Below are 25,107 nucleotides of genomic sequence, written 5' to 3' on the forward strand. Positions count from 1 at the left end.
CCTAAATCCCCTGAACAATGATCCCCAAATCCTTTCTCCCACATTATTCTCCCCACAGGGGCACCTCCAGTTCCTTCCATCACCCCACAATATCCCTCTTGAATCCCCCTGCAACATCCTCCCAGCCTACTTAGCGCCCCCAGACCCATCCAGCACCCCCTAATCCCACAACACCTGGCGGGGAGAGTGAAGGAGAGGAAGAAAAAGCAGAGGGCAAGCGGGAACTGGAGATCCTCCTGGCTTTGCTTTGTGGACAAGGGGGCTGTTTGTCCCCCTGCTTTCTTACAGACAAAGAAAACTCAAAACAGTCATAGCGCCGGTGCCCATCGCACTCCCCCTCCAGTCCGGGGACCCTTGCCGGCCCCGGGGATGGGCGACAGGCAGGGATGGGGGGAGGCAGGGAGCGGGAGGAGCTGGGGGAGAGACAGGGATTAGGAGGGCAAGCAGGGAGGGGAGGTAGAGGCAGGCATGGGGGAGAGCGAGGATCAGGCAGGGGCTGAGAAGACAAGAACTGGGAGGGGAGGCTGGCAGGGATGGGGAGAGGGAGCGACAGGCTTGGGGGCGGGGGGGAGCGCGGAGGGGGGGCTCAAGGAGGGATGTGTGAGGGAGAAAGACAGAAATGGAAGCACGGGGCGAGGCAGGCACGGATGGGGACAGACAGACAGGGATGCGGGGAAAACAGAACCGTGGAGGGAAGACAAGGACCTGCCGAGTGGAGAAAGGCAGACAGCGACCGAGGTGGAGGAAGGCGGGGACGCGGGGGGTGGGGACAGGTAGGGAGCAAGGGGAAGAATAGCTGGCAGGGATCTGGGGAGCAGGCAGGGAGCGGGAGGGGTGCAGACAGGCGGGGGGGCGGGCGGGCGAGCAGGGCCGCCCCCGGCCCCACGTGGCTTGGGGGACACGCGGGTTTATAAAGCATTCCCGGCCCGCGCCAGTGAGGAAGGCGGCGGCGGCACCGGCGGGAGCGGGGCGCGACCCCGCCGTGCTCGGATGCGCCCGGCGGTTCCAGCGGGGCCACGGCCGCCCGCGGGCCAGGGAGCTGCCTATGGATGTGACCATGGATGTGCCCGTGGAACTGCCCTCGGTGCTGCCCACGGCCACCGCCACCTCCTGGGACAACGGCACCGCCTGGGCCCCCCTGCCCGGACACGGGGTCAACGACACGGGCCCGCAGAGGGCCAAGAACGCTACATCCATCCTCATCGCCATCGTCATCACTGCGCTCTACTCCGTGGTGTGCGTGGTGGGGCTGCTGGGCAACGTCCTGGTCATGTACGGCATCGTCAGGTGAGAGCTGGGCACCCCGGCCGCTGCCCACGAGGGGTGGGGGGTGCAGGGAGCACTTCGAGGGGGCTCTTTGGGTGAGTGGGCACCGAGTGTGAGAGCACCGATGGAGCCAGGTTGTGCCAGCGGTCAGTGTGCAGCACATGGAAGGTGTGAGATGGTGACATTGAGTGAGCGTGCACCAGGAGTGGGTATGCATTAGGGGTGGGTGTGCACCAGGGTTGAGACAGGACCAGGAGTGAGTTTGCACTAAGAGAAAGTGCACACGTGAGTGTGTGCTGTGTGTCAAACAGCAGCAGAAGTAAGTGTGCACCAAGAGTGACTGCACCACGGGCTGTGAGCTCGCCCCAGGTGTGAGTGTGCGCCGAGCGTGAGCCAGCAGCAGGAGGAGGGTTGGGTATGCACCGGCTGCTTGCGCGCAGGCAGCATAGGCACGGGTGTTCCTGGCGGGTGTAATGTGTGTGAACAGTACGTGTGCAAGCTGCGCAAGTGTGTGTGTGGGGTGCAGGTGCTGTGCGAGGGGTGAAAGCAGAAGCCGTGTGTGCCTGCAGCAGCTCGCGGAGTGCAAGGGAGCTGTGGGGCGGTGAGGGCATGGGGGACACAGCCCGACCCCAAGCGAGAGGAAGAGAAGCCGCAGGGCTGGTCACGCTGTGGGCTGGGAGCTGCCCTGTTTGCAGGGTGGGTCCAGCCCCCCCTCCACAGCCAGGGGCTGGTGGGTTCCCACTGCTGCCACCCCACTCCATCAGTGCGAATTACCCACCCAGCCCATTCCCAGCTCCTTCTTGTGCCAGCACCTCCTGCAGCTGCCTGATTTCTGTTTTTCTCTAACAAAGAGCAGAAACGGCATGGCCCAGCCCCATCTCCCACAACAGCTGAGCTGCCCTCTGGTCCCCTCAATGTGGGGTACCATCTCCAGCAGCCAAGAGACCTACTTTGGCTCCATCCAAGACCTCAGCACCTGTGGTGAGGCTTTCCCTGGGCAGAGACAGGGTCTCTGCAGCCCAGGACAAGCAACATGACCCAAATGCCCCCCATTTTAAAGACGGGGCATGGCAAGATGCTGTTGTATCCAGCCAAGCACTTGTGCTAAGGTACAAAATCTCATCAGTCCCTTTGTCTGAGACACTGGTTGGTCCTGCCTGGATAAGATGGGTTGACATGGGAAATGGGACCATAAAGCCAAGTCTTGCAAAGCACAGGACCAGTGCCAGCAGTGAGGGCTGACAGAGCTCCTCCACAGCCCTGCCAGCAGCAAAGGATGGGGCTGTGCTCACAGTCTCACTTTGTGAGGATGCAGACTCCAACACCTCCAGCCTGGCAGGAGTGAGCAGAAGGGTCTCACTGGGTGCCTGGGCTTCACAACCACTCCTCTGCACTGAGGGGGCTTGGTCCTGATAGTCCAGAATTTGTGGGGTAATTCCAATTCCCACTCCCCCAATTCACACTTTTAAAACCATTTCCACCCTCATTTCCCCATCCCTTTCAGTCCATTGCTATTGTTACAGGAGGTCAGCACAGCCTGGCACTGCCTGCACACAAATGAATGCGGTGACTCACCGGAGGGAAGGAAACCATGCTGAAATGTGTCCATGAGCCATTGTGCCATTGCCCACTGCCCTGATATCAGGCTCTGCTGCCCCTGCTCCCCACTCTCTGTGAGGGTCTGCTGTGTGTTTTTAACCATCTAAGAGGGTGGGCAGTGGGGAGTGGGATGTGGGGAGTAACTCGCTGACCCAACCTGACCCCTAATGGAATTTTTTAGCCACTCGAAGTGGCATTAAAAATGAGCCCTGGTCTGAAAAAGCAAATTGAGGTAATTGCGGCAGAGATAGATGCCATGAGCGATGTCAGGGTGAGGGATGAGTGTTATTAGACCCCCTCCAGCTGGTTCTGCTCAGAGAGGAGAGAGGGAAGACATTTTAAAGAGAGTGATTTCATGTGCAAACATCCTCCCTATTTTACTCACTGAGTAACTGCATGTTAGCCAGGCTTTAGCAAGCCTGACAGCCACAGATCCCATCACCACAGCTTCTAGCCCCCCATTTTTTAACTAATGATGGAATTAAACACAGAATCACAGAGTGGTTTTGGGTTGGGAATGACCTTATAGACCATCTTGTTCCACTACCCTGCCATAAGCAGGGTTGCCTTCCACAAGACCAGGTGGCTCCAAGCCCTCTCCAAGCTGGCCTTGAACACTTCCAGGGATGGAGAATATCTGCCATTAAACCAGCAAATATCATCCTCCAAGCCCCTGGAACAGGAGGGGCTGGAGGGACATGTGCCTTCACCCCTTCCATGGCCAAAGCCACCTGGAGTTTCCTGGTGTCCTTGTCAGAGTTGCTCCATGTCAAAGGGTTTAGGCCAGGACTAGGGGAGATCTGTGTCTGTGCAAGAAAGGGCTATGGGATAGGATCAGCTCAGATTTGGACCTCACTGCCACGGAGATTCTGGGTGTTGGCCTTGTGCTCTTCTCCTACTGCCACCTCTCAGTGGCCTTGGGTGTCCAGGCAGTCTGGAAGCATGCCTGGAGCACATCCTGGGGTGCATACAGCTCTGTGAATGGACACAGCATGACCTGAGCACAGCCAAACTCCAAATAAATCCCTCTCCACAGCAGCCAAACCCATCCACACACCTGGAGGGAACCCAGCACCCTCCCCACCACAGCTCTAACCATCACTGCCATGCCCACTGCATTGTCAGATGCTTTTAAAAATACTCCTGGAAGCAATATGCAGCTGTGAGCTTGGGGCTGGAAGTGCAGCACCCCCACCAAGCCCATCAGCCCCCCACCAGCTCCCACACAGGCTGCAGGGACAGCTGGGTGCAGGCTTTGTCAAGCCAGGCTCTTTCAGGTGGCAGCTTTTAGCAGCTCCAGGAGTTTTTCTTTCACTTATTATTCACTTTTCTTTCACTTATTTATTTTCCAAGAGGTTTGGAGAGGGCATCCCTACTTGGGAGTCAAGACTGGAATGCGGAGCTGCCCTGTGCTTGCCCCATCCCTTCCCATCTCTTCTCTCCATCAACACCTCCCAGATCATTCTGTTCAAGTGCATAACTTCCCAATCAAGGCACTCACTTAATTGCAATGGGTTTGGCAGCCTGGGGACCTCCATCAGCAGCAGTGGATGTTTTGCTCTAATTTGGGCAATAAACCTCTTTCCTGGAGCAGCAGTTTCATTTGCAGCTCAGGAGGGTCACCAGGATGGACGCCTCACCCTGTGCAGGGGGTTAAAACCTCAGCCCAGACCTGGAGGGGGCTGAATCTTGCCCCAAAACCCCATTGCTGGAACCTGAATTGCCATCCTTATTATCCCAGTCATCCCTATCACCATCCCAAGTCTTTCCCATCATCCCAGTTATGTCCTTTATCATCCAAGTTATCTCCATTCTCATCCCAGTTATCCCAGTCATTCCAGTCAAATGCATCATCAGAGTCAACCCATCATCCCAGACATTCCCATTATCATCCCAGTCATCTCCATCATCATCCCAATGATCTCCCTTATCCTGATCATCCCTGTCACAGCTTTGCCCTCACCAGCCCCATCCTGCCTGGGGATGGGTGACAGCTCTGGCCCTCCAGTCCCCCACCCCTGGCACATCTGCAGGGGGTTGGGAAGTGCTTACCCAGCACAGCCAAGCACATCTGGCAGACCAGGGAATGAATAACAGATTTTTTTTACTATTTTACTCAAAAAACAGAGACCAAAGATGTGTGAATCTACGTGAACTGACTGCTTACATAGGAGAGGCAAAACCTGACAATACCACAAATTCTCAGCTTTTTGTTTAACCTGGGAGGAAACTTTTCTGCAAAAGCACTTGGAAAATAACAGTAAAGTGAATGGAAAAGGACTTTTCAAGGACAAGACATTTTTAATGCCATATTTAAATAAAAAAGAAAAAAGCTCAGCTCGAATATTTCCACCCTTGGGCAATGGGCTGCCATTTGCAGCCATGGTGAAGGAGACAGGAATGCACTTGGAGCTGGAAGCTGGGTTAAGCTGCTGTTTTCTATTTTCTCTCAGAGAGAAATGAGGTTTTCAGCTCCAGTTCCCAGTTCTGTTGACAATGGAACCTGGTGGGTCTCTGTCCCCACCAGTACTCTCTCCTGACCCTGCTGAGATGGAGAAAGGATAAGGGGAAGGGATTGGGTACCACCATCAATCCCAGGAGCCTCTTTCCCACACCATCCTGCTGTCCTGGGCTCCAGCCAGGGCAGGACCACCTGAGATGGGACCACACAATCTCCCCACCTCAATTTATTCCATGTACCCCCAACGTGTGATAAGCTGTGCCAAATATCACAGAATCCTAGAATGCCTTAGATTGGAAGTGACCTTAAAGCCCATCTCATTCTACTCCCTGCCATGGGCAGGGACACCTTCCACTAGACCAGGTTCCTCCAAGCCCCAATGTCTAACCTGGCCTGGAACATTTCCAGGGATGGGGCAGCCACAGATTCTCTGGACAACCTGTGTCAGGTTATCACCACCCTCATACCTGATCCAAACCTGCCCTTTGTCAATTTAAAACTGTCTTACCCCTATTACGTATGTGAAAACTCACTTTCTGTCTATTTTATAAGTACTCCAAGGAAAACAATCTTTTCATCCCAGCCACAAAGGGGTCAATCTCCCCACTCCGTGACTTACCCCAGTGCTGCTACAGGCAGGTTTAGCCATGCACAGAGATGATCTTGTGCAAACTGACCCTGATGTTAATTAATTGGGGTGCATCTAAAAAAGCTTGGGGCTGGGGAGGATGCTCTGAGCAATGGGGATTTGCTGGAAGGGAGCACAGGAAGAGTTGGAGCTGCTGGTGTAGCCCTGCAAAGAGCAGGGTCTTCCACAGAGCCACTCCCACCCCACATGTGTTGCTCTTTTGGGGTGCCCAGCAGATCCCTCAGCATCGATTTCCAAACCACCACACCATTCAAAGCATCCCTTTGACCAACACTTGCAGGACTGGATGCTCCTGGGACACATGGACACACACAGACACATCCCTGCTGCTCTGGCATCTGCCATAACTTTGCGTCATCCCTTCAGGAAAGGTTTGGACATGAGGGACCAGGCATTTCTCTTGCCATGGTCTGACAAGAACCAGAAGCAGAGACAGCCCTTCCCAAATGCCCTGGGGGACACAGCCAGGCTTCCCCAAAGGCTCTGGAGCTCCAGGCTGGCTAATTGGGCTGCTTCCAGATGGCCTGTTCCCGGAGCTAATCGATCCAATTTCTGCAAGCAAACTTGACAGGGAAGCAGGCTGGATAATCACAATTTACTGGGAGAAAAATCAGATGAAGGAGGGTGGAGGGGATAAAGGACATTGTGCAACTGGTTCAGGGAAATGGAGCAAATCAATCTCACTGGAGAACTGAGTTCTCTGGAAAGTTCTTTATTTCTTCAAATAAAAGAGGCATGGAATGAGTGCCACCTCCCTGGTCAGGTGCAGGAAAACCACTGTGGTAGGGGCCAAGCCATGTTCTGCAGGTCCCAGCTCAACACATGGGAGTGTCATCCCCTGCTCAGGTACCAGGATGTGGTGTGTGGCTCCCTGCCCATCGCTGAGGAGTGGAATGAGATGGGCTTTAAGGTCCCTCGCAACCCAAACCATTTTGGGATTCTGTGTTTTTATGACTGCAACACACAAGAAGAACACAAGTATAGAATCACAGAATGGCTTGGGTTAAAAGGGACCTTAAAGCTCCCCCAGTTCCACCCCCTGCCATGGGCAGAGACACCTTCCACTAGACCAGATTGCTCCAAGCCCCATCCAGCCTGGCCTTGGACACTGCCAGGGATCCAGGAGCAGCCACAGCTGCTCTGGACAACTTGTCTCAGGGCCTCACCACCCTCCCAGGGAAGGATTTCTTCCCAATATCCTATCTAATATCCTGACACTCCAGGCCCTTGTAAAGTCTCTCCCCATGTTTCTTGTGGGCTCCTTCAGGGACTGGAAGGCCACAATTAGGTCACACTGAAGCTTCTCTTCCCCAGGCTATGCAATCCCAATTCTCTCAGCCTTTCCTCATAGCAAAGGTGTTTCATCCCTCTAGTCATCTTGGTGGCTTCCCCTGGACTCACTCCATCAGGTCCATGTCCTTCCTCAGTGTCCTCTGGTGCACCTGGAAAGCTGCTGAGCACATTGGTGCTGCAGAAAGGTACGTCAGAACACTTTTGCCCACCAAGGCTGGTGTCACCTTGTGAGTAGACAGGCTGTGCTCCCTCCTAATCACATCAAGTGCCCTGACCACCTGTACCTGTCCTTTCTCTGCCACCCCCAGGTACACCAAAATGAAGACAGCCACCAACATCTACATCTTCAACCTGGCGCTTGCTGATGCACTGGCCACCAGCACCCTGCCCTTTCAGAGTGCCAAGTACCTCATGGAGACCTGGCCCTTTGGGGAGCTGCTCTGCAAGGTTGTGCTCTCCATTGACTACTACAACATGTTCACCAGCATCTTCACCCTCACCATGATGAGCGTGGACCGCTACATCGCCGTGTGCCACCCAGTCAAGGCCCTGGACTTCCGCACGCCAGCCAAAGCCAAGATCATCAATGTCTGCATCTGGGTGCTCTCCTCCCTCATCGGGGTGCCCATCATGGTCATGGCGGTCACCAAGTCAAAAGGCAAGTGTCTCTGGGGACACATCCCCTCCTGTCCCATCAGTCCATCCCAGGGGTGACCTGGCAAAGTTGACCTCTGGTCCTGTAGCAGACTTGTGGTCAGTGGTGGGCACCTCTCCATGACACCATAAATGTTCCCTGTCTTTGAAAAAGCACCGTGGTGTAATTTCCCATTTTGGTAACTGTCCTAGAAATTGTCCTCCCTTCCCCTTAAGGGTAGGGATCCCACACCTTTCCCCATCTCCAGTCCAACCAGTGCCTCTCCCCCCCTCCTGGGATGCAAATCAGGTGCCAAAAAACTCCCCCCAGGGATGCTGCAAAGTCTCCAAGTGGCCTACGCTAAGATCTGCAGCTCCTGTATGGAGATGCTGGCCCTTGGCTGCTAGGAAAGCTCTGGGCATCTCGAGGAAGTGGTCAGATTTCAGTGGAGGATGACACGGGGATGTCCACCATGGGGGCTGGGAGAAGACAGGATTGGCCTTGAATGGCCCAGGAGGCTGTGCAGGGAAAAGGTTCCAGGGTCATTGTATCCACTGCGTCCCCTCAGTGTCTTGTGGACAGGGGTCTGATGGCACAGAGCTCCTGGGGAACCTCTGCCAAGAGCAGGCAGTAGGAATGCATCCCCGTGGGGTTTTAACAAGCCATGACTGAGCAGAAGGCAGAATATTCTCAGCAGACACTCCACCAGCTTCCTCTTCAACCCTCCTCTCTCCTACAGATGACATGGTCCTGTGCACCCTCCAGTTTCCTGATCCTCCCATCTACTGGGACACCGTGACCAAGATCTGTGTGTTCATCTTTGCCTTCCTGGTCCCCATTTTGGTCATCACCATCTGCTATGGGCTGATGATCCTTCGCCTGAAGAGCGTGCGGCTCCTCTCAGGCTCTAAGGAGAAGGATCGCAACTTGCGGCGCATCACACGCATGGTGCTGGTGGTGGTGGCAGCCTTCATCATCTGCTGGACACCCATTCACATCTTCGTCATCATCTGGACGCTGGTGGACATAGACAAGAAGAACCCCTACGTGGTGGCCAGCCTGCACTTCTGCATCGCTCTGGGCTACACCAACAGCAGCCTCAACCCCGTCCTTTATGCTTTCCTGGATGAAAACTTCAAGAGGTGCTTCCGAGAGTTCTGCCTGCCTTTCCGAGCCCGTGTGGACCAGAACAGCTTCTCCCGTGCCAGGAACACCACGCGGGAGCACGTCTCCACCTGCACCCCTTCTGAAGCCCGCAACAAGCCGGCATGACTAGGCGTGGGCAGCCCCCAGCGGGGCTGCCAGGGACACAGAGCAGATGAGATGCGCTCAGAAGTCACCCAGGTCACCACCACAGAGTTGTAGCAGAATGGTGGCCTGGGCGCTGCTCAGTAGCACTGCTGGGTTTGCATACAGACTGGCTGCAAAAAATTTTCATCCTGGGAAAGAAAAATGGGAGAATTGGGACTCACCAAATGATACAGGGACAGGACCAGAACAAGAGGCAAGTTGGGCAAAGATGCTTTGTAGCCCATGTCCCCAAGTGCCACATCCACATAGTGATGGTTAAATCTCTCCAGTGACGGTTACCCCACCACTGCCCTGGGTAGCTGTGCCAGCGCTGGACAACCCTTTCAAGGAAGAAATGTTCCCTAATATCCAGCCTAATCCTCCCCTGGAATGACCTGAGGCTGTTTCCTCTGCCACATCATGGGGCCTCATTCCATCCCCCTCTGAGCAGTGTCCAAAAGACAACCAGAGATGGGAACATAAACTTAAGCCGCTGTTTTCAAAAAGCTCCAGATCCATAGTAAAAATTCTCCTGGAGTCCCTCAAACTGGGATTGCTCCCAGAGAAGTCTTTCTACTGTTAATGTCATTACTGTGTTATTTAGAGACCTCTGACTGCAGCTAAGGCTGTCCTGGACATGGATGTGATGCTGGGAATATGGATTTGGCCAGGGGATGGAGCAGGGCATGTTTGAAGCTTACCCTCATATCCATGTGCCAGTACCAAATTACCAGGGTGACAGGGCACTGACGAAGTCATTAAACCCAAGAAGAACCTCATTAAGGGAGTAATTTGTGGGAACTCGAGTTGTTCCTGACAGTGCTAAAGTAATTAGGATGGAATAACAGGCTGCACCAAGGGCTTTCACTCCCCTGCCCATCAGGAGAAGAATGAACAACAGCACCACTCAGATTTCCATAGCAGAGACAAAAAGGATAGGATGGGGTTGTTTTTTGGTTTGTTTTTGGTTTTTTTTAGATCTCAATAATAACACCTCCGTTTCACAATTCCCCAAGCAGGGACAGACGTTGTGCAGATACCTAGAAAGGACCCACAGCCCCCAGGAGGCAGAGATTTGAGGATTTCAGCTCTCATCTGGATGGCACAGCATCCCTCTAATGGGATAGCTGACCTTCAACTCCCAATGCACCCTGCAAGAACCACCATCCAGGGACCTTCTGACCACAATATCTGCAGCTGAACAATTGATGGGTTCTCCTGCTCCCTGAAGCACCCCTCCAGCCTGCGCCACATTCATGATCCACCACTTTTCCTTCCTCTCACCTTCCCACTGTCGTTGCCCAGCAGTCAGCCAGTGCAAGGAGGAGGATGCTCAGAGGAAGTAGTAATAGCATTGAGAGAATGAATTAATACAGCTGGAGGAAGCAGGCGAGTGCCCAAATGCACCTGGGGCTCATAGGCTGGGTGCAGAGCTTGGCTTGTGTCTGGTTTCTCCAGTTGTACCATTTAAGCTAATAAAAGCCATTACCTCACCTCACCAGCCCCACCTTTCTCCAGAACTGTGGAAATTGCAGCCCTCCCTCTTAGAAAGACAGAGCCCAGGAGGCAGTCAAAACCAATTTCTCTTTCAAAGGAATCAAATAGGGTGACACTGCCTATTGGGGTCTCAAATCAATTGTGCCAATGCACGTGAATGATCCTTCCCATCTGCTTGCATCATGTGCATGTGCCACAGGCAAAAGCCTCCTGCTCAGTGCTGCATGCAACTGGACACCTCCAGTACATGTCATGGGCTCTTCAGAATCCCACTGCAGGCATGAACAGAGTCCTGGACTACTGGCATGGCCACACTTGGGCTCTTCACCCCCTGCTACCACAAGCCCGTCTACTCATGGAGCATCAGATAAGGGAAAGCACTATCAGTTCCATAGCAGGAATTGGGGGAAAATCTCTAAGATCACATAAAGCTGAGCTTCAGCTCCGTGAGAAGAGGAACTAAAGTATCCAGAAGGAGTTGGAGACCATCCTTCAGCTCTCCACCTCTACCCACCCTGAGGCAGAACCCTCAGCAGCACGTTGTGGGTTTGAAGCTGGTTGATGGCGAGGACCCAGCCAGGTGGGATTTCAGAATGTCCCACCAGGCTGGATATTCCTGTAGGGGTGGGATGTCCCATGCTGTGGAGCAGGACATTTTGGAGTTCACTCCAAGCTCCAGCACGAAGCTGATTATCAGCTTGGTATCTCAAATTGTGGGGCACCCCTAAAATATGTGATGACCCCATACCATCGATACCTTCAAGCTGTCTTAACCAGTGCCTCAGTATCCCCTGAAGACCAACCCCATGTTCAAGGCTGGGAATGGCACAATGGAGAACAGTGTTTCCCACAACAGCACAGGGGGGGAATGGGGGACACAGCGGAAGCGAACCCCAGCATCAGGGATGGAGCACCCTTGCCCCTGCACAGCCCCACGGAGGACATGTCATTGTGTTGTGGGGGGCCAAGAACCCCCCACTCATGAGTGCTGGGAGCTGCAGGTTGACTTGAGGCTTCACAAGCAACTTGGCCACCCCACAAAGCTCAGCCCCCACTTTTCCCATCCCCACAGGGCCTTTTTTTTATCTGCTGAATTCCTGGCCTGCTGCAAAATGTGACTGCCATGGCCTTAAAGTGGGTTAAATGCTTCAAGTCATTACTTTTTAAAATTCCACCATGCTTGGGCAGAGCTCAGAGCCCAGGACACAGCAAAGAGAGTGGCTTTCCTCAGCTTCAGGTTTGATGACCTAAAGAAAAACAGAATATTCCTGGGAAAAATGGGTGGCAAGCAGCACGCCAGAGCATACAGGCCGACATGGACCTCAATCATCCCATTCTGGCAGCATCCCAGCAGGTATTTGGGGGCTGATTCAGCTTCTTCCCACCTAAAAACCAGCTCCTCCAGCCCCTCATCTGGCCTGGGAAACTGGGGACAAATCCTAGTTCAGGGAAACAGCACTGGGTGATCCTGCCCAGACTGAGCCCTGCTGTAGCCTGGATGCTTGGAGGGAACTCTGTGTACTTTTATAAGTATATATGTATGACTATAGCTGTATGAAATTAAAGTGACCCCAAGGCCTCCCATCACACCTCCCTACCGCAGCTGCTCCATGTGTGATGGAACTGAGTATACCGGATCCCTTGCATCTCACAAAGTACTTCAGCCACTGTTCCCAGCTCCAACCATCAGGATTTTTGCCTTACAGTGGCATTTCTGTACAGAAACCCTGCTTTCTAAAAATTAAAATAATAAAGTAAAATAAAATCGGAGATAGGAAGCAGTTTCCAGCTCTCTTGTGACTCCCAGGTATCAAAAATGAGCAGGGTCTGGCTCAGGGGAGCAGTCTGGGGAGTGATGAAACTAACTCTAAATATACTCTTCCCTGTGAGGGTGGTGAGGCCCTGGCACAGGGTGCCCAGAAAAGCTGTGGCTGCCCCAACCCTGGCAGTGTCCAAGGCCTAGTTGGACACTGGGGCTTGGAGCACCCTGGGACAGTGGAAGGTGTCCCTGCCCATGGTAAGGGTTGGGACTGGATGGGCTTTAAGGTCCCTTCCAACCCAGGCCATTCCATGATTCCAATTTCGAAAAACTCACCTGGACTTGGAAAAACTCAGCTCTGTGAACCCCAGAAGCCCTTTAGCTGCGACTGTCTGCAAGCCCTAGTCACCAAAAGCCTCTTCTGCCACCAGTCATCACGGTATTATTTCATTTTAAAAGCCTAGCAGCTCAAATTCTGGCCCAAATTACATTTGTAATTTAAATGCAAATGAGGATTTAGCCAAAAAGCAACAGAAATGGGTGTTGGAGTCAGTAACTTTGCTCTGGGTTAATGAGACTTTGGATTTTAAGGTATTTATCACTTCTGCTGTGTAGGTTTCTTAGTTCACAAAGGAAGAGAAATGATAAAGAGCACAGAGGGCATGTGAAAACCAAATTTCCAGCCTGGGGGTGTTGTTCAGCCAGGGCATCACTGCTCCAGCACTACTGGAGGACTCCCCTCAATACCAAACACCCTGGGAAAACTGAGCCAGGCACTGATTCTGGTGACTTCACAGCCCAGTTAAACTAGCAGCCAGCCCAGATTAATTACGCAGCAACCTGTGCTGGCACACACCAACCAGCTATTTCCAGGGATGTCTGCAGCCCAAAAACGTGTTATTGCAGGAAAGATCCTTTCCCCCATTTTTTTAAAATTAATTCACCAAATAATGCATTGAGCTTGTGATTAATTATGATGATGCCAGTTTCTTTGTCTGAAGGTTTAGGCTGACTTTGGAATTGCATTAATATGCAGATGGAAATGAATGGATCTGGCTTTCTTGGGGAGGAGAGGTGCAAGATCTCCCAGCTTCCTGACCATAGAGCAGCCTGGGGTGGACCCAGGCTCTCAGCCTGACAGAGGTGTTTGTCTTGCAATTGATCATTTAACAGGGGGGGAAAAAACACTACTAGTAATTCCTAGAGGACTTTTTTTTCTTCTTTCAGAGTTACAAATTCTGCTTAATTTGGACTGTTTTATTCCCTGAGTAAACGTGACCAGGAGGAACATGCAGAGAGGGGATGGGGGCTGGCTGGGATCCTGTGTGAGCACTGGGGCTCCTCCAGGCAGGGACAGAGCCAGGATCCCCTTCCCCAGCTCCCAAGCATTGTGTGAGCCATATGAGACTTTCCTTATTTTTGCCCTGTTGTAATGGGAAAGGAACCAGGACTTCAGCAGTTTGAGGAGGGGGCAGAGACACCCCCACATCACTATTTAAGCCCAATTTTCATCCCAAAGGAACCCAAGACACACTTCTACCAGGAGCACTGCACACACCACAGCACTGCACATGCCAGTTATCCTGGTATATACTGGTCAGGTATCAGCCCTAATGATGGGATTCAGGGAGAGACAGCCCAGTACAATGACCAAACTGCTGCTTGCAGACCCATCATTAAACCCCATCATGGGCAGCTTGGCCATAATTAAAGCTCGTTTCCTCTTCCAGGCAGTAAAGGAAGAACAAGAAAACAATCTCGGTATCCTCCTGAAGATACAATTCCCTCCTTGCAGATCCTGCAGCACCACTGCATAGGCAGAATTTTTCTATCTAAAACAGCAACATGCTAAAAAACATGGAAAAAAAATCCCTCACAAACCCCGCAAACACTCAAGGTGCTTTTATTCTGGCCTCAAAAGATCTTCACACCACCAGGCCTCATCCTCCATGGATGCTAAAGCCCTCAAATTCCACTTTCCCAGCTTTTGTCTGTAAATCAAAGGCCTTTTATGCATTTCCAATAGCAACAGATGGAGACCAGAGTGTGGGATTGGAGCTGCCAACTGGTGATGAGGGAGGGTCTGGAGGTGTCACCACTGGAAAACCTCCACTGTGGACTGAGGCTGGATCCTGACACAGCCAGGTTTCCACTCCACAGGACCCAAATTCCTCTTCCTCATCCTTAAAACTCCTCCCGTTCACTCTGTGAGCACAAAAACTTGTTAATGAGACATTTCCCTTTCCTCAATTAAGCTGTTTTCTTTTGCCCACCCTCTCCCCCCGTGTGGGGGCTCATCCTTCCCCCAGTTTCCAGCAGCTTCCCACTGAAGTGTCACTCTGGCTCCCAAGACAACGGCTGATTCATCAGTTCTGAATATGTTAAATCTTATTGTTCTCCCCCAGCCCTTCCCCCCCCCCGTTTCTTGAAAATACCAACAAGCTCCCCATTCACAAAGACGTGTTTTCCCTTTCCAGGAACAGGACCAGCCCTCAAGGATAGATACAATCCCATCTTATTTGGAAATGATCTGGGTTTTCTGTGCACCTGCAGGAGCTGGAGCAAGGAATTGCAATGGCTCTTGACAGAATCCAACCCTGTGGTGACCACACAATGGTGCCACCACTGATCCTGTTCCTGCTGCAAGGAATTGCCTAACTGTGAGAGATAGATGCAAAAACCTGCCAATGTTGGGGATAGGGAGGAACTGGGAGCACTGGGATATGGGATCTTGGCTCCCAGTTCCCCGGTAGCTGAGGCTATTTTTGGATAAATGTTGTTGCTGGGAATCAAGCACAAGACAAAGAGCAGTTTCTCCATCAGGTATCCAGCAGGTCATATTTCAGTGAAGAGCATCAAATGGGGATGGGCCCCAGGGAGCAGAATTAGCAATGGGATTAAAGAGAACTTGCACATGACTCAGCCTGCAGTGATGGCAAAATTTGGGCCTGACCCCTTGCAATACATTCCCCATTGCCCCACATCCCAATTTCATGCTTAGAGAGAAAAATAAAGTCCTTTGCAAGCCCAGGACTGCAACCACCAAAACAAACCCACCTGATGGGAGGTGGGTGCCCCCAGCCTCTCAGCTGGACCCACTGAGGCCATCCCTGATTGTAAATCCAAGCTCATCCTACATGAGAGCGGCAGAGCTGCCAGCAGTCTGAGCTGCTCTCAGTGCCCAAAGCCCATCGCTGCCCGAAGGCTCATTAAGGAACCTGCTCCAGTCCAGATGAATTAAGTCTAAACAGCGACCTGGGGCTCCAGTCACACTAGGATGTGGGAATTTGCCCCATGGCTTCCAGTCTCCACACACGTCTGGCTCAGCTCCAGCTGGGAGCACCCAGCAGGGACATGCCAGGATCCTTCCAGCTGTGCCACGGGCTTGTTTGTGTCCCTGGAGACCCAAAGATACCGGGGTGACCCGCCAGACAGGCAGGGATGAAGAGAGGGTGACAGACACGACAGGGACCATCCCCTCGCCAGTCCTGAGGCCACCAGCGTGCTCTCCTGCTGCCACCTGGCGGCCACGCCCGGCACCGCACCGAGCACCGGGACACGGGCGGGACCGTGACACACCCCAAAAGCATCCCGGCTGTCCCCAGGAGCCACGGCAGGGCCACGGGAGAACCGCCCACCCCTCCTAAGCAGAGGAAAAGCCTGGGTTTATCAAAACTCAGTTTATTCCAAATGTTAAAAGATGAGTTTTTTGTCCTTTCTGCCTTGATTAATCAACCAAAATACATATTCTTTTTTAAAAAAAAATCCAACCCCTTAGGAACCACTGTATAATTCCAGATTCCCCCCCCTCCCCAGCCACAACCCCCCCACTCCTATTGCTATAATTTAGCTCTTTGCAGACCCTTCCTCACTCCAGGTACCTGGAAGGCACCTCCTGTAAGGAGAGGATGGAGCAGGCTGGGCACAGAAGTCACAGGGAGGAGTCCTCGTTTCCAGCCTCTCCATGCAGAGCTGAGGTCTGGGTGTCTGCTCAACGAGGCCCTCACAGCAAAATGAAGCCCCCTCCTCAGCAAGCGAAAAAATTAAAGTAACAACGTTCCCACCCGTGGGATGGATTTGGTTGGTTTTCCAAAGGCAATGGCAAAGAGTGAGCGGCCAGGACTGCAAAAAGCAGTGTTGGAGGTGGCTGCTCCGTGGCCATGGGGAGTGAGGAACCTGTCCTAGCCTAACTGCCTGGGAGGGGTGGGGGGGTTCAGCTTAGATGCCTGAGGGATGGGAGGCAGGAGTCCCCCTTCCCTTCTCCAGCAGTCACAGTGTGCTAGGCATCATCCAGCAGCATTCTCCTACACCAGGCAGAATATCTCCACAGCAGCCACAATTTCTGGATTGGAGGATAGAGCTTCCTGGGCTCATTCCTGTTGGACTCAGATTGCCTGGAATGGGCTCAGAGGGGTTTGGTGGGTGGCAGCAGACAAACCCAGGCCACAGAGGTATATTTAGGTGAAGGGGGTGGAAGAGCATCCAGATGTGGGGAACATGGGGACCTCAGGGAGACTGATACCCAAACCTGATTGCAGAGTGAAAAACAAAACACTTGGCTTTGCTGGGCTGGGAAATGTTAAAAAACCAGACAAGTGGAAATCCATCCAGGCACAAAACCAGGATCAGTTTAGGACCAAGCGGACTCAGGGAGCTGACAGAGCACCGAGCACCATGGGAAAAGAGACAAATGCTTGCATGGGCACCCTGTTCCAACCACACAGGTGCTGCTGGGCCCAGCTCCATGAGCCTCCTGCCCTCCCCAGCTAATTGGCTCCCCAACCCAGGCAGAAGTTGTGGGGGGTCTGCGGGTGCTGTGATCCCACTGGGCTCGGCTGCGGTGTCGTTTCATCAGCTCTGCTCTTTGTCACTGACCAGCAGCACCGTGTGCTGCCCACCGCTGGACACAGCCAGCACCCGCCGGTTCTCTAGCTGCTTCCCCGTCATCTCCACGGGGCTCCAGACATCGTCCTCTTCCCCAGTGCCCAGCTGGTAGTTAGTGCCCATTCCCCAGGCAAACGCTCGTCCTGCAACAGAGTTGAAGCAAGCTTTGAGCTCCGAGTGTTTGCACAATGGGAAGGGGAGCCAGCACCCAAACCCAAGGGGACCTCGCACCCAGGCAGTGAGTTTCTGTGAGTCCAAAACACAAGCAGGAGGAAGAGGAGGAGCACTTGCAACTCAAACAGATGTTCCATCACAGAGCCAAGGAACTTTTATCCCTTTGGGGGAGAAAACTAAACCCACAGCCCACTCCAAACCTTCCTTCCTGCAGACACTGTACACAGGCAGATGCACCACCAGAGCATGGAGGTCTTGCATCAGCAGAGTCAGAGAAGAGATTGTCAGGCCAACAACCCCCTCCTGGTCAACACCACTTGACCAACCCTTTTGCTGCAGGCACACAAACACATCTGAGCAGCCGTTGCCCAGCTGCCCCCAGGTGATCGGCACCAGGACCTGGCCCCAGTCCCAACCCAGCTAGCAAACTGTGGTGCTGGTGTGTGTGGCTGGATGGAGGGATGAAGAAGGTACAGAAGGCACTGTTCCCAAACCCTGGCAGGCACTCACCATCCCTGCTGACGGCATAACCAACTGACGCTCCGCAGGCCACCGAGGTGATACTGGGGAGCTCCGGGATAACTGTGGGTGTACTCTTCTCCTCCGCCCCGGTCCCCAGGCCCAGCCGGCCATACTCTGCCCTGCCCAGGCTGTAGGCTTTACCTAGAGCACAGCGGATACACAAGAGAGGTGACTTGAGTGGGGCAGAAGATGCAGCAGGGCCAAAGCTGGACCCTCTTCCCAGGTCTGACTCCTGAAGGAGCATCACTCTTCCACACCACACCCTGAGACCCATCCAGAAGAGGCAGGGTGGGATAGAGATCCTTCAGCTCCCCAAAATCAATAAGGTGCAAAAGCAGAGTTCATGACTGAGTCCATCCCAACAGCTCCTTGGCCACGATGAGGGCCATGAGATCCCCCCATCCTGCTCTGTGTGACTCCCAGCCCACCTGTCATAGTGTCACTCACCCTCAGAGTCAACACAGACTGTGTGGTGCTGCCCACCAGAGAATCCAACCCAAGACTTGGTGGAGTTCTTGAAGCATGTGAGGTTCTGCGGGGAGAAGCAGGGCTCGGTGTCCTGGGTCCCTGCAGGGTGGGATGCACAAAGCCAGGCGGATCAGATCCACGGGCATGGACAGCCCAGGCCAGGCTCTGGCACTGAGCCATCTATCCTGGGGCCCACCCCACCAGAGACCAATAAAGGCCCCAGCCCCAAAATTTAATTTTTGCTCAAACCCAGAGGGCGCATGGGCTGGGACCTAAACCCAGAGCTATGCAGGGTGAGCCCCACCCCCAGTTCCAGCTCCGATGTGTTCAGTGTTTACATTTTGGGGAACCCAGCAGCTTTCCCCCATCAGACCAAGGCAGCAGTGGACTGGCAGAAGATCTGGAGCAACACAGGTGAAGCTCACCCAGCTGGTGGTAGTTGGAGAGGCCAAATCCATAGATGTGTCCCTCACGCGTGACGGCGAAGGTGAAATATGCCCCGCAGAAAGCGTCCTGGAAACGCATTTTGCTTCTTCTCCCTTTGCCTCTGACAGGGACAAGCTGGGGGACCAGCAGCCGCTCTGGGGCAGGAGACAAGGTGTTATACAAGGACTAAGGATTTGCACCCTCCCTTCATCTAAGGATTTGGCTCACTGCATTTAGGTCACTGATTACACATAAGCCCTCGAGCATCAGGGACTGGGTCCCTTTGTTCCACTGCAAATGGCAGAGCTAGAACCAAAGGATGCACCTCTGAGAACTAAATCCACTCACGCAGTCCTTTTCGTCCTCCTCGGTTGGCAAAGAGTGCTGGCACTCTGCCCAGCTGGCCCTGTTCACCGCAGCCACATGTGAACAGGTCGCCATCCACTGTCAGCATCACCAAGTGGTCATTTCCTGGGACAGGAAGGAGAGATAAGTCATGGAGAATCTTCACCAAGCCCTGGGGGCTGAGATCCCACAGGTAAACCCCAGTTGTCCCAGCTTGTGGGGTCTACTGCACTGGATACCTCAACATCAATTGTGCTACCACCCAAAACTCCAGGATCTCCCTCTTCCTGATCCCAGGAATTCAAAGCAGTTGCTCTGGGTAGGTGGTAAAAACACAGGTGTGTCCCAACTTCCCCTGGGCCCTGGACAACCTCCCTGGCATCTGTGCTCAGTTCTCCAGGCCTCATTAGAGAGCAAGTGCTCTGGCCCCACAGGGTCACAGTTCAGGCCACTCTTGGAAGGCATTCTATATCAGACTGGTTAAATATTAACTCAGAACGTGAATCTTTTGGGGCCAACATATCTATTGGGGATAAAAGGTCTGCTCTCTGGAGAGTCAGAAATGAGCAAGTATACTCTTGTACTGGGCTCAGAGCAAGTCAAGAGGAAACAGGAGGTCATGGACATCCCTCAAGAGTTGTGACAGCCTTGTGCACCTGCCTGACCCTGCACATCCCAGGGCACTGCTCACCTGAAGCTATTTTAACAACAGGTGCATCGAGCTGGAGCAGCAAAGGAATGGAGCTAGTCTTCATGGGCTCCAGCAAGCCGATCACTCCATTGTTATCCTGAGGGGAGAGAGAGAGACAGAGATGAGCCACAGGAGCAGCAGCCACCAGCAGAGCTTCGAGCATCTGAGGAATGAGCGTACCCGGAAGGAGCCCCAGACAAAGACCCGGCCGTCCTCAGTCAGCGCGGCCGTGTGACTGTCCCCCGCCGACACCTGCACCACATTCTCCTGCAGCTCCACCGGCCCTGGAGACGTCTCAGACCCTTCAGCCGAGGTGTCACGTCCCAGGGCGCCTTCATCGTTGCAGCCAAAGGTGTAGATCTGCAGATTGGGTGCAAGTGGTCAGGATGGAGCCCAGAGGGGCAACAGGCTGAGTATAAAGTCAGGGGACAGAGATTCAGCAGGCTGAATTATCACAGAATCATGGAATGGTTGGGTTAAAGCTCATGTCAGTCCACTCCCTGCCATGGGCAGGAACACCTTCCACTAAATCAGGCTGCTCTAAACCCTGTCCAACCTGGCCTGGAACACTTCCAGAGACGGGCAGCCACAGCTCCTCTGCACCAGAGCCTCAACACCCTCACAGGGAAAAACTTCTTCCCAATATTGCATCTAAAATAGCAATGTCACCCATCTATTCTCTGTCAGTGTGAAGCCATTCTCCCTTGTCCTTTCACTCCATGCTCTTGTCCAAAGTCCCTCTCCAATTCTCTTGCAGGCTCCTTTCAGGTCCTCCTTTTGACCCCCTAAAATTTTGTGGTCCATGTGAGACCATGCTCTCCTGCAAAGCTGGAACAATATGTGGGCAGAGCAGTGGCTGATTCCTACCCCCTCCTCCAGAACACGTCCCAGACCTCACTGCACTCACCTTTCCCGTCTGGCTGAGGCACACCGTGTGCATCCCTCCAGCTTCCACCTGTACCACCATCTCCGGCAGCGTGACCAGAGCTGGCTTCTTCCTCTCCATGATGTCCTCACCCAGGCCCAGCTGGCCGACGTTACCCTGGCCCAGTGTCAGCACCAGCCCAGGCTGCGAGCGGTGCGATGGGTGGCTGACTGTGGGGTGGAAGGGGAAAAAGAACATGTGGGGGTACACGTTTCCTGGTAAAAATCGCCCCTGGAAAAGTGAAAAGAAAATTCCCAGGGATTTTTCTTACCTTTAATCTTCTTCGTCTCAAGGGTCTCTTTTTCTGGCACAGGGTTCTTCGCACTGCGTTTTCCTGGCATCTTGGTATCTAAATGCCAAAAAAGAGCCTGTAAGGGGTTGCCCACTGGGCTGTTCATTGTTTGGGGTGTCCCCTCCACCTTAAAAAAAGACCTGGCGACTGAGTTGCGATTTGAACACCAATCCCTTCTCCTACTCTGTGAAAAGGGAAAGTTTCCCTTATGAATTTTATCCATACTCCCTACCTCATGCAGATGAAAACCTCTCCAGATTTCAGGTCCAGGCAGGCGAGAAGGAAGGGAAAAAAGGAGAAGAGGGAAAACGGGGAAGGGGAAAAGGGAAGATTCGGACCCGAGCCGTGTCCGCGTCCTCAGCCCCGCCTCCCGGTTCCGCAAGGCCCGAGCACCGCCCCCCGCCCCTTCCCGCAGTTCGAATTCCCCGCGGCGCCGCCTCACGTGGGGCCGCGCAGGCCGCGGCCGGGCCCTGCCGCTTCTCCCGCCGCCTGCAGCTCTCCCTGTCGGCCGGTCGCCTGCGCCGAGGGCGGCCCGGGGCTCGCCGCGCCCCCCGCGCCCGTGTCCGTGTCCCCATGGCCGTCTCCCCGCGGTCCCTCCCGCGCTCCACCGGCCCGACCCCGCGCGCTCCCTCACCGCCCGCCGGCCCCGCCGCGTTCCGCTCTGCGCATGCGCGGCGCCGCGCGCGAGGGCTCCTCGTGGCGCTGCGCCCCCTGGCGGCCGGCGGGGCCCGCGGCCGGGCCCGGGTCAGCCCCCCGCAGGTCGGACGGGACGGGACGGGACAGAACGAGGACAAGGGGACACAGACACAGAAGGACAGGCAGCACAAGGCAGGCGCGGAGGGTGGCAATACGTGGTCCTCCGAGCAATAGACCCGTATCAGTAACTCATCCTGTTTCTAACCTCCAGAGGTGCGGGCAGCCAGCCGTGATGCAAGAGCTGCTGCAAAAAAAGTGGTCATTTAACGCACAGAACGATGATAATGAACAGAATACTGAAACCCAGAATGTCTGAGCTCCACACCTTTCCAGCAACCTACTGCTGCTTCATGTGGAGAATACACTTCTACTCTTGAAAGATTTACTAAACTTCTCCAGTCAGCTGGAAGACAGCAAACTTTTAAGTTTCTCCTTCATCCAGTGGGATGAATTGCCCTTATTCCACTGATTAAATCTGCTGGTAAAGTCTAGAGGCCTGCACTTGGCCTAACAGCTTAATTTACTAATAAAATCAAGTTCCCAATTATGATCTAGCCTGGTACAACAGTCTCATCTGCCTTTGTACGCACCCTGATCCACAGGAGTCATCCACAGCCCATGTGACTGCAAAGCCTTGGAATAATAACCCCTTGAGTATTTATCCCAGGCTCATGTTGGGACTTGTTTGATGAGCAGATACACCGCCACCCCTATTCTTTCCCTAGGGACTTCATGGCAAAGGACAGAACATCCAGCCAACTCCTGGGGCCCGGTTCATACAATCCACACCAGAACCTCCCCTAACCCCACCCATCAGCATCCCTCCCCTTACAGGAGTATGAGAACTATGTGTGATTTCCCCCCACCCCGAGCCACACAGACTCCATTAACCCTTCTTGACTTAGCGTTTCACGCCCAGAGACCATCTAAACCTGCACTGGAGGTACAATCTGCTCCTAATCCAGACTGAACAGAGTGTCACAGGGCATTTCTACACTCTACTTTTTTGGGACGGGTCAGCAGCACCCCAAGAATCACATTTCTACACAAGGGAGAGGTACCACCGGAGCATGAAGTTTTCCTTAACATTCAGATCACTCGCCAAAAACACACCAAGCCAAAGCAAGTGAAGTTTATTGAGTTGTCTACTGTAGGTACAGATTTAGATATCAACATCAGTTAGGGCTGTGTTTCAGGGCCTAAACCCACAAACTGCTGCTTCCACCCACATGCTGTAATCCACCCACTTTCAGTATCACCTCCCATGTAATAACCTGCAACCACAAGGTCGAATCGATGGGAAGGTTAAAAGTGTAGTCCACAGGAAAGCACATGCTTTTACTTAGCCCTTCCCCCTCCCCTCCTCCCCCCCGAGCATCCCCAGTTTTAAGGAGCCCAAAAGCAATTCCTTCTTGCTGGACCAGCCAACCCCCGTCCCGTCTGCCTTTTACCTTCCAGTTGTACTTGAGCAAACCCCACATCCCGTGGATTGTCTTTCCTTCCCGAGCTGCTTTCCCATAACGTGTTAACTCCAGGCCCTGGCTTCATTACTCCACAAAACCCAGGAAGTGCACGTTCCACCAAGGGACCCAAGGACACACGTTATTCTCCGTGCTCCAAGCACAAGCTTTGAAAGTCCCCTTCATTCACGCATTGCGGGTTCCATCGCGTTTTAACCCCTACGGCTGCATTTTCATTACACAGTGCACTTACAGGACTTGGACAGCCACCTAATTTGGGCATACTCATTAACATACTCACCCTCTCCCACTAAAGGCCGATTTTTCTTGGTCATTTCGTCCCAGCGTTTTCTGAAATTTTTCAGGAAAGACCTTGTTTTTTCAGCACTTTTCTCGTGTCCCACATTATTTAAATAGAACTGTACGTGTGATAAACATTTATTTAACTCCAGCGATTTTTTTTCTGTCTGCTAAGAGTTATAACCGTTTTTTTTTCCCCTTTAAGACTCAAGAATTATTTCTTTTCCCCATCTATCCCAATTTGAAAACAATCGTAGAAGCTAGCAGCCTGCGATCCAAGCTCTAATTACCACCACGCACATCCCTATATGGTCTAGATTATAACTTTTTCAGTATGCCCATCTAATTATTCTATAAACACCGTCGAAACAGCCTGAACTTATTTGAAGTGTTAAATTTTATTTGAAGGAAAAGAGCGAAACTACACACAATATTACGTTTTAAACGAGGTTATTACCTTCAAAAATCGTGCTCCACTTTATCTTTGGCAGTTCCAGTACTGAAAATACAAAAAAAAAAGCCGTTTTTAAGGATTTGCTTAGTAGCTTGCCTGTCTCCCTCGCAGATCCACACGTGTTCCCCGTCCCACCCTGCGTGTCAGTGTTTCCTGCATGGTTTGTCTCCTCTGTCACGGCCCAAGGGCTCAGAGAAGCAGTAGGAATATGCAGGCTGCAGGCTCGGGGCCCGGCTTATTCTCCAACGTCGTGGAAGGGGACTGTACGTCACGGGCCCGAGGGCCTGCGCTCCCGTGCGCCACACGGACAGAGCCGAGAGAGAGCGACTTCTCCGGATATCCACGTTGGAACACTTACGACCACCCTGATCCGCGCCCCCCGTCCTGCCGCGCCTCCGCTCCGCCGACCACGCGGCGTGGCCACATGGCGGATACTCACACTGGAGCCAACTGGACAAACCGAGCTTAACAGACTTTGGCGGAACCTGTAGGAAAAGGAATGCCTCTGAGCCGCGGCTGAGGTGGCGCGGGTTAACCCCGCTGCCCCCACAGCGACGTGCAACTCACGGCGTATCTTAGCGTTAAAATGGGGAGGCAGCAGGCATCCGCTTACAGCGCGGCGCTGTGCGGCCACTAGGACCTCACGGCACAGCAACGTAAAGGAGAAAAAAGGAGAAAAAGGGTAAAAGTCGGGATCGCCATACCTTCAATCACCCCAGCTCCGGACAGCGAAAGAGGCCTTACGACGCCGCGCGGCGACCTTTATAGGGCGCGGGGCGGGGCTAAAATGCGCGAGCGCGTCCCGCGTGAGGGGCGGGGAAAACCGTATTTGGGCACAGGCGGCGGGGCCTATGTTGCGAAAGGGGCGGAGCCAGCAGCGCCTGCGCAATGGCTGGAAGGGCGATTGGCACAGGCGCAGGCCGAAGGGCGCGAAAAGCCGCGGCCTCAGGGGAGGCGCCGCCATGGCTGAGCCGCTCTCCACCCCCGTCAGGAGCCGCCGGTCAGGCCCCCACTGAGAGCAG

General features: G+C 53.6%; 2 protein-coding genes and 1 non-coding gene across 11 annotated transcripts; 1 reads left to right on the forward strand and 2 right to left on the reverse strand.

The window, feature by feature from the left end:
- Window positions 1-1,057: 1,057 nt before the first annotated feature.
- Window positions 1,058-9,349, forward strand: OPRD1 (opioid receptor delta 1). The gene is made up of 3 exons (XM_066204612.1): window positions 1,058-1,287; window positions 7,577-7,926; window positions 8,642-9,349. The coding sequence occupies exons 1-3, from the start codon at window positions 1,058-1,060 to the stop codon at window positions 9,172-9,174; spliced, it is 1,113 nt and encodes a 370-aa protein (XP_066060709.1). The 3' UTR covers window positions 9,175-9,349.
- A 6,764-nt stretch (window positions 9,350-16,113) lies between these two features.
- Window positions 16,114-25,040, reverse strand: RCC1 (regulator of chromosome condensation 1). 9 transcript variants are annotated; one of them, XM_066204600.1, is made up of 13 exons: window positions 24,790-25,040; window positions 24,525-24,570; window positions 24,089-24,130; window positions 23,633-23,682; window positions 21,155-21,232; window positions 20,866-21,053; window positions 20,139-20,318; window positions 19,959-20,055; window positions 19,271-19,393; window positions 18,922-19,077; window positions 18,476-18,595; window positions 18,017-18,169; window positions 16,114-17,475 (listed from the first exon to the last, which is right to left on the reverse strand). In XM_066204600.1, the coding sequence occupies exons 4-13, from the start codon at window positions 23,664-23,666 to the stop codon at window positions 17,300-17,302; spliced, it is 1,305 nt and encodes a 434-aa protein (XP_066060697.1). In that variant the 5' UTR covers window positions 23,667-23,682; window positions 24,089-24,130; window positions 24,525-24,570; window positions 24,790-25,040; the 3' UTR covers window positions 16,114-17,299. The 9 variants fall into 9 exon arrangements, with proteins under 9 accessions (XP_066060697.1, XP_066060698.1, XP_066060699.1 ...); XM_066204601.1 differs by having other exon boundaries at window positions 23,633-23,750; XM_066204602.1 differs by lacking the exon at window positions 24,790-25,040 and having other exon boundaries at window positions 24,444-24,533.
- On the reverse strand, window positions 24,230-24,434 carry LOC136301600 (small nucleolar RNA SNORA73 family). The gene has a single exon (XR_010723905.1). It is a non-coding gene; the product is annotated as a small nucleolar RNA SNORA73 family (small nucleolar RNA).
- Window positions 25,041-25,107: the final 67 nt, after the last annotated feature.

This window comes from Chamaea fasciata, unplaced genomic scaffold (genome assembly GCF_029207755.1).
Source record: "Chamaea fasciata isolate MVZ Bird 193981 ecotype frontalis unplaced genomic scaffold, bChaFas1.0.hap1 SCAF_26, whole genome shotgun sequence".
In the NCBI taxonomy this organism is placed as follows: Eukaryota; Metazoa; Chordata; class Aves; order Passeriformes; family Sylviidae; genus Chamaea; species Chamaea fasciata.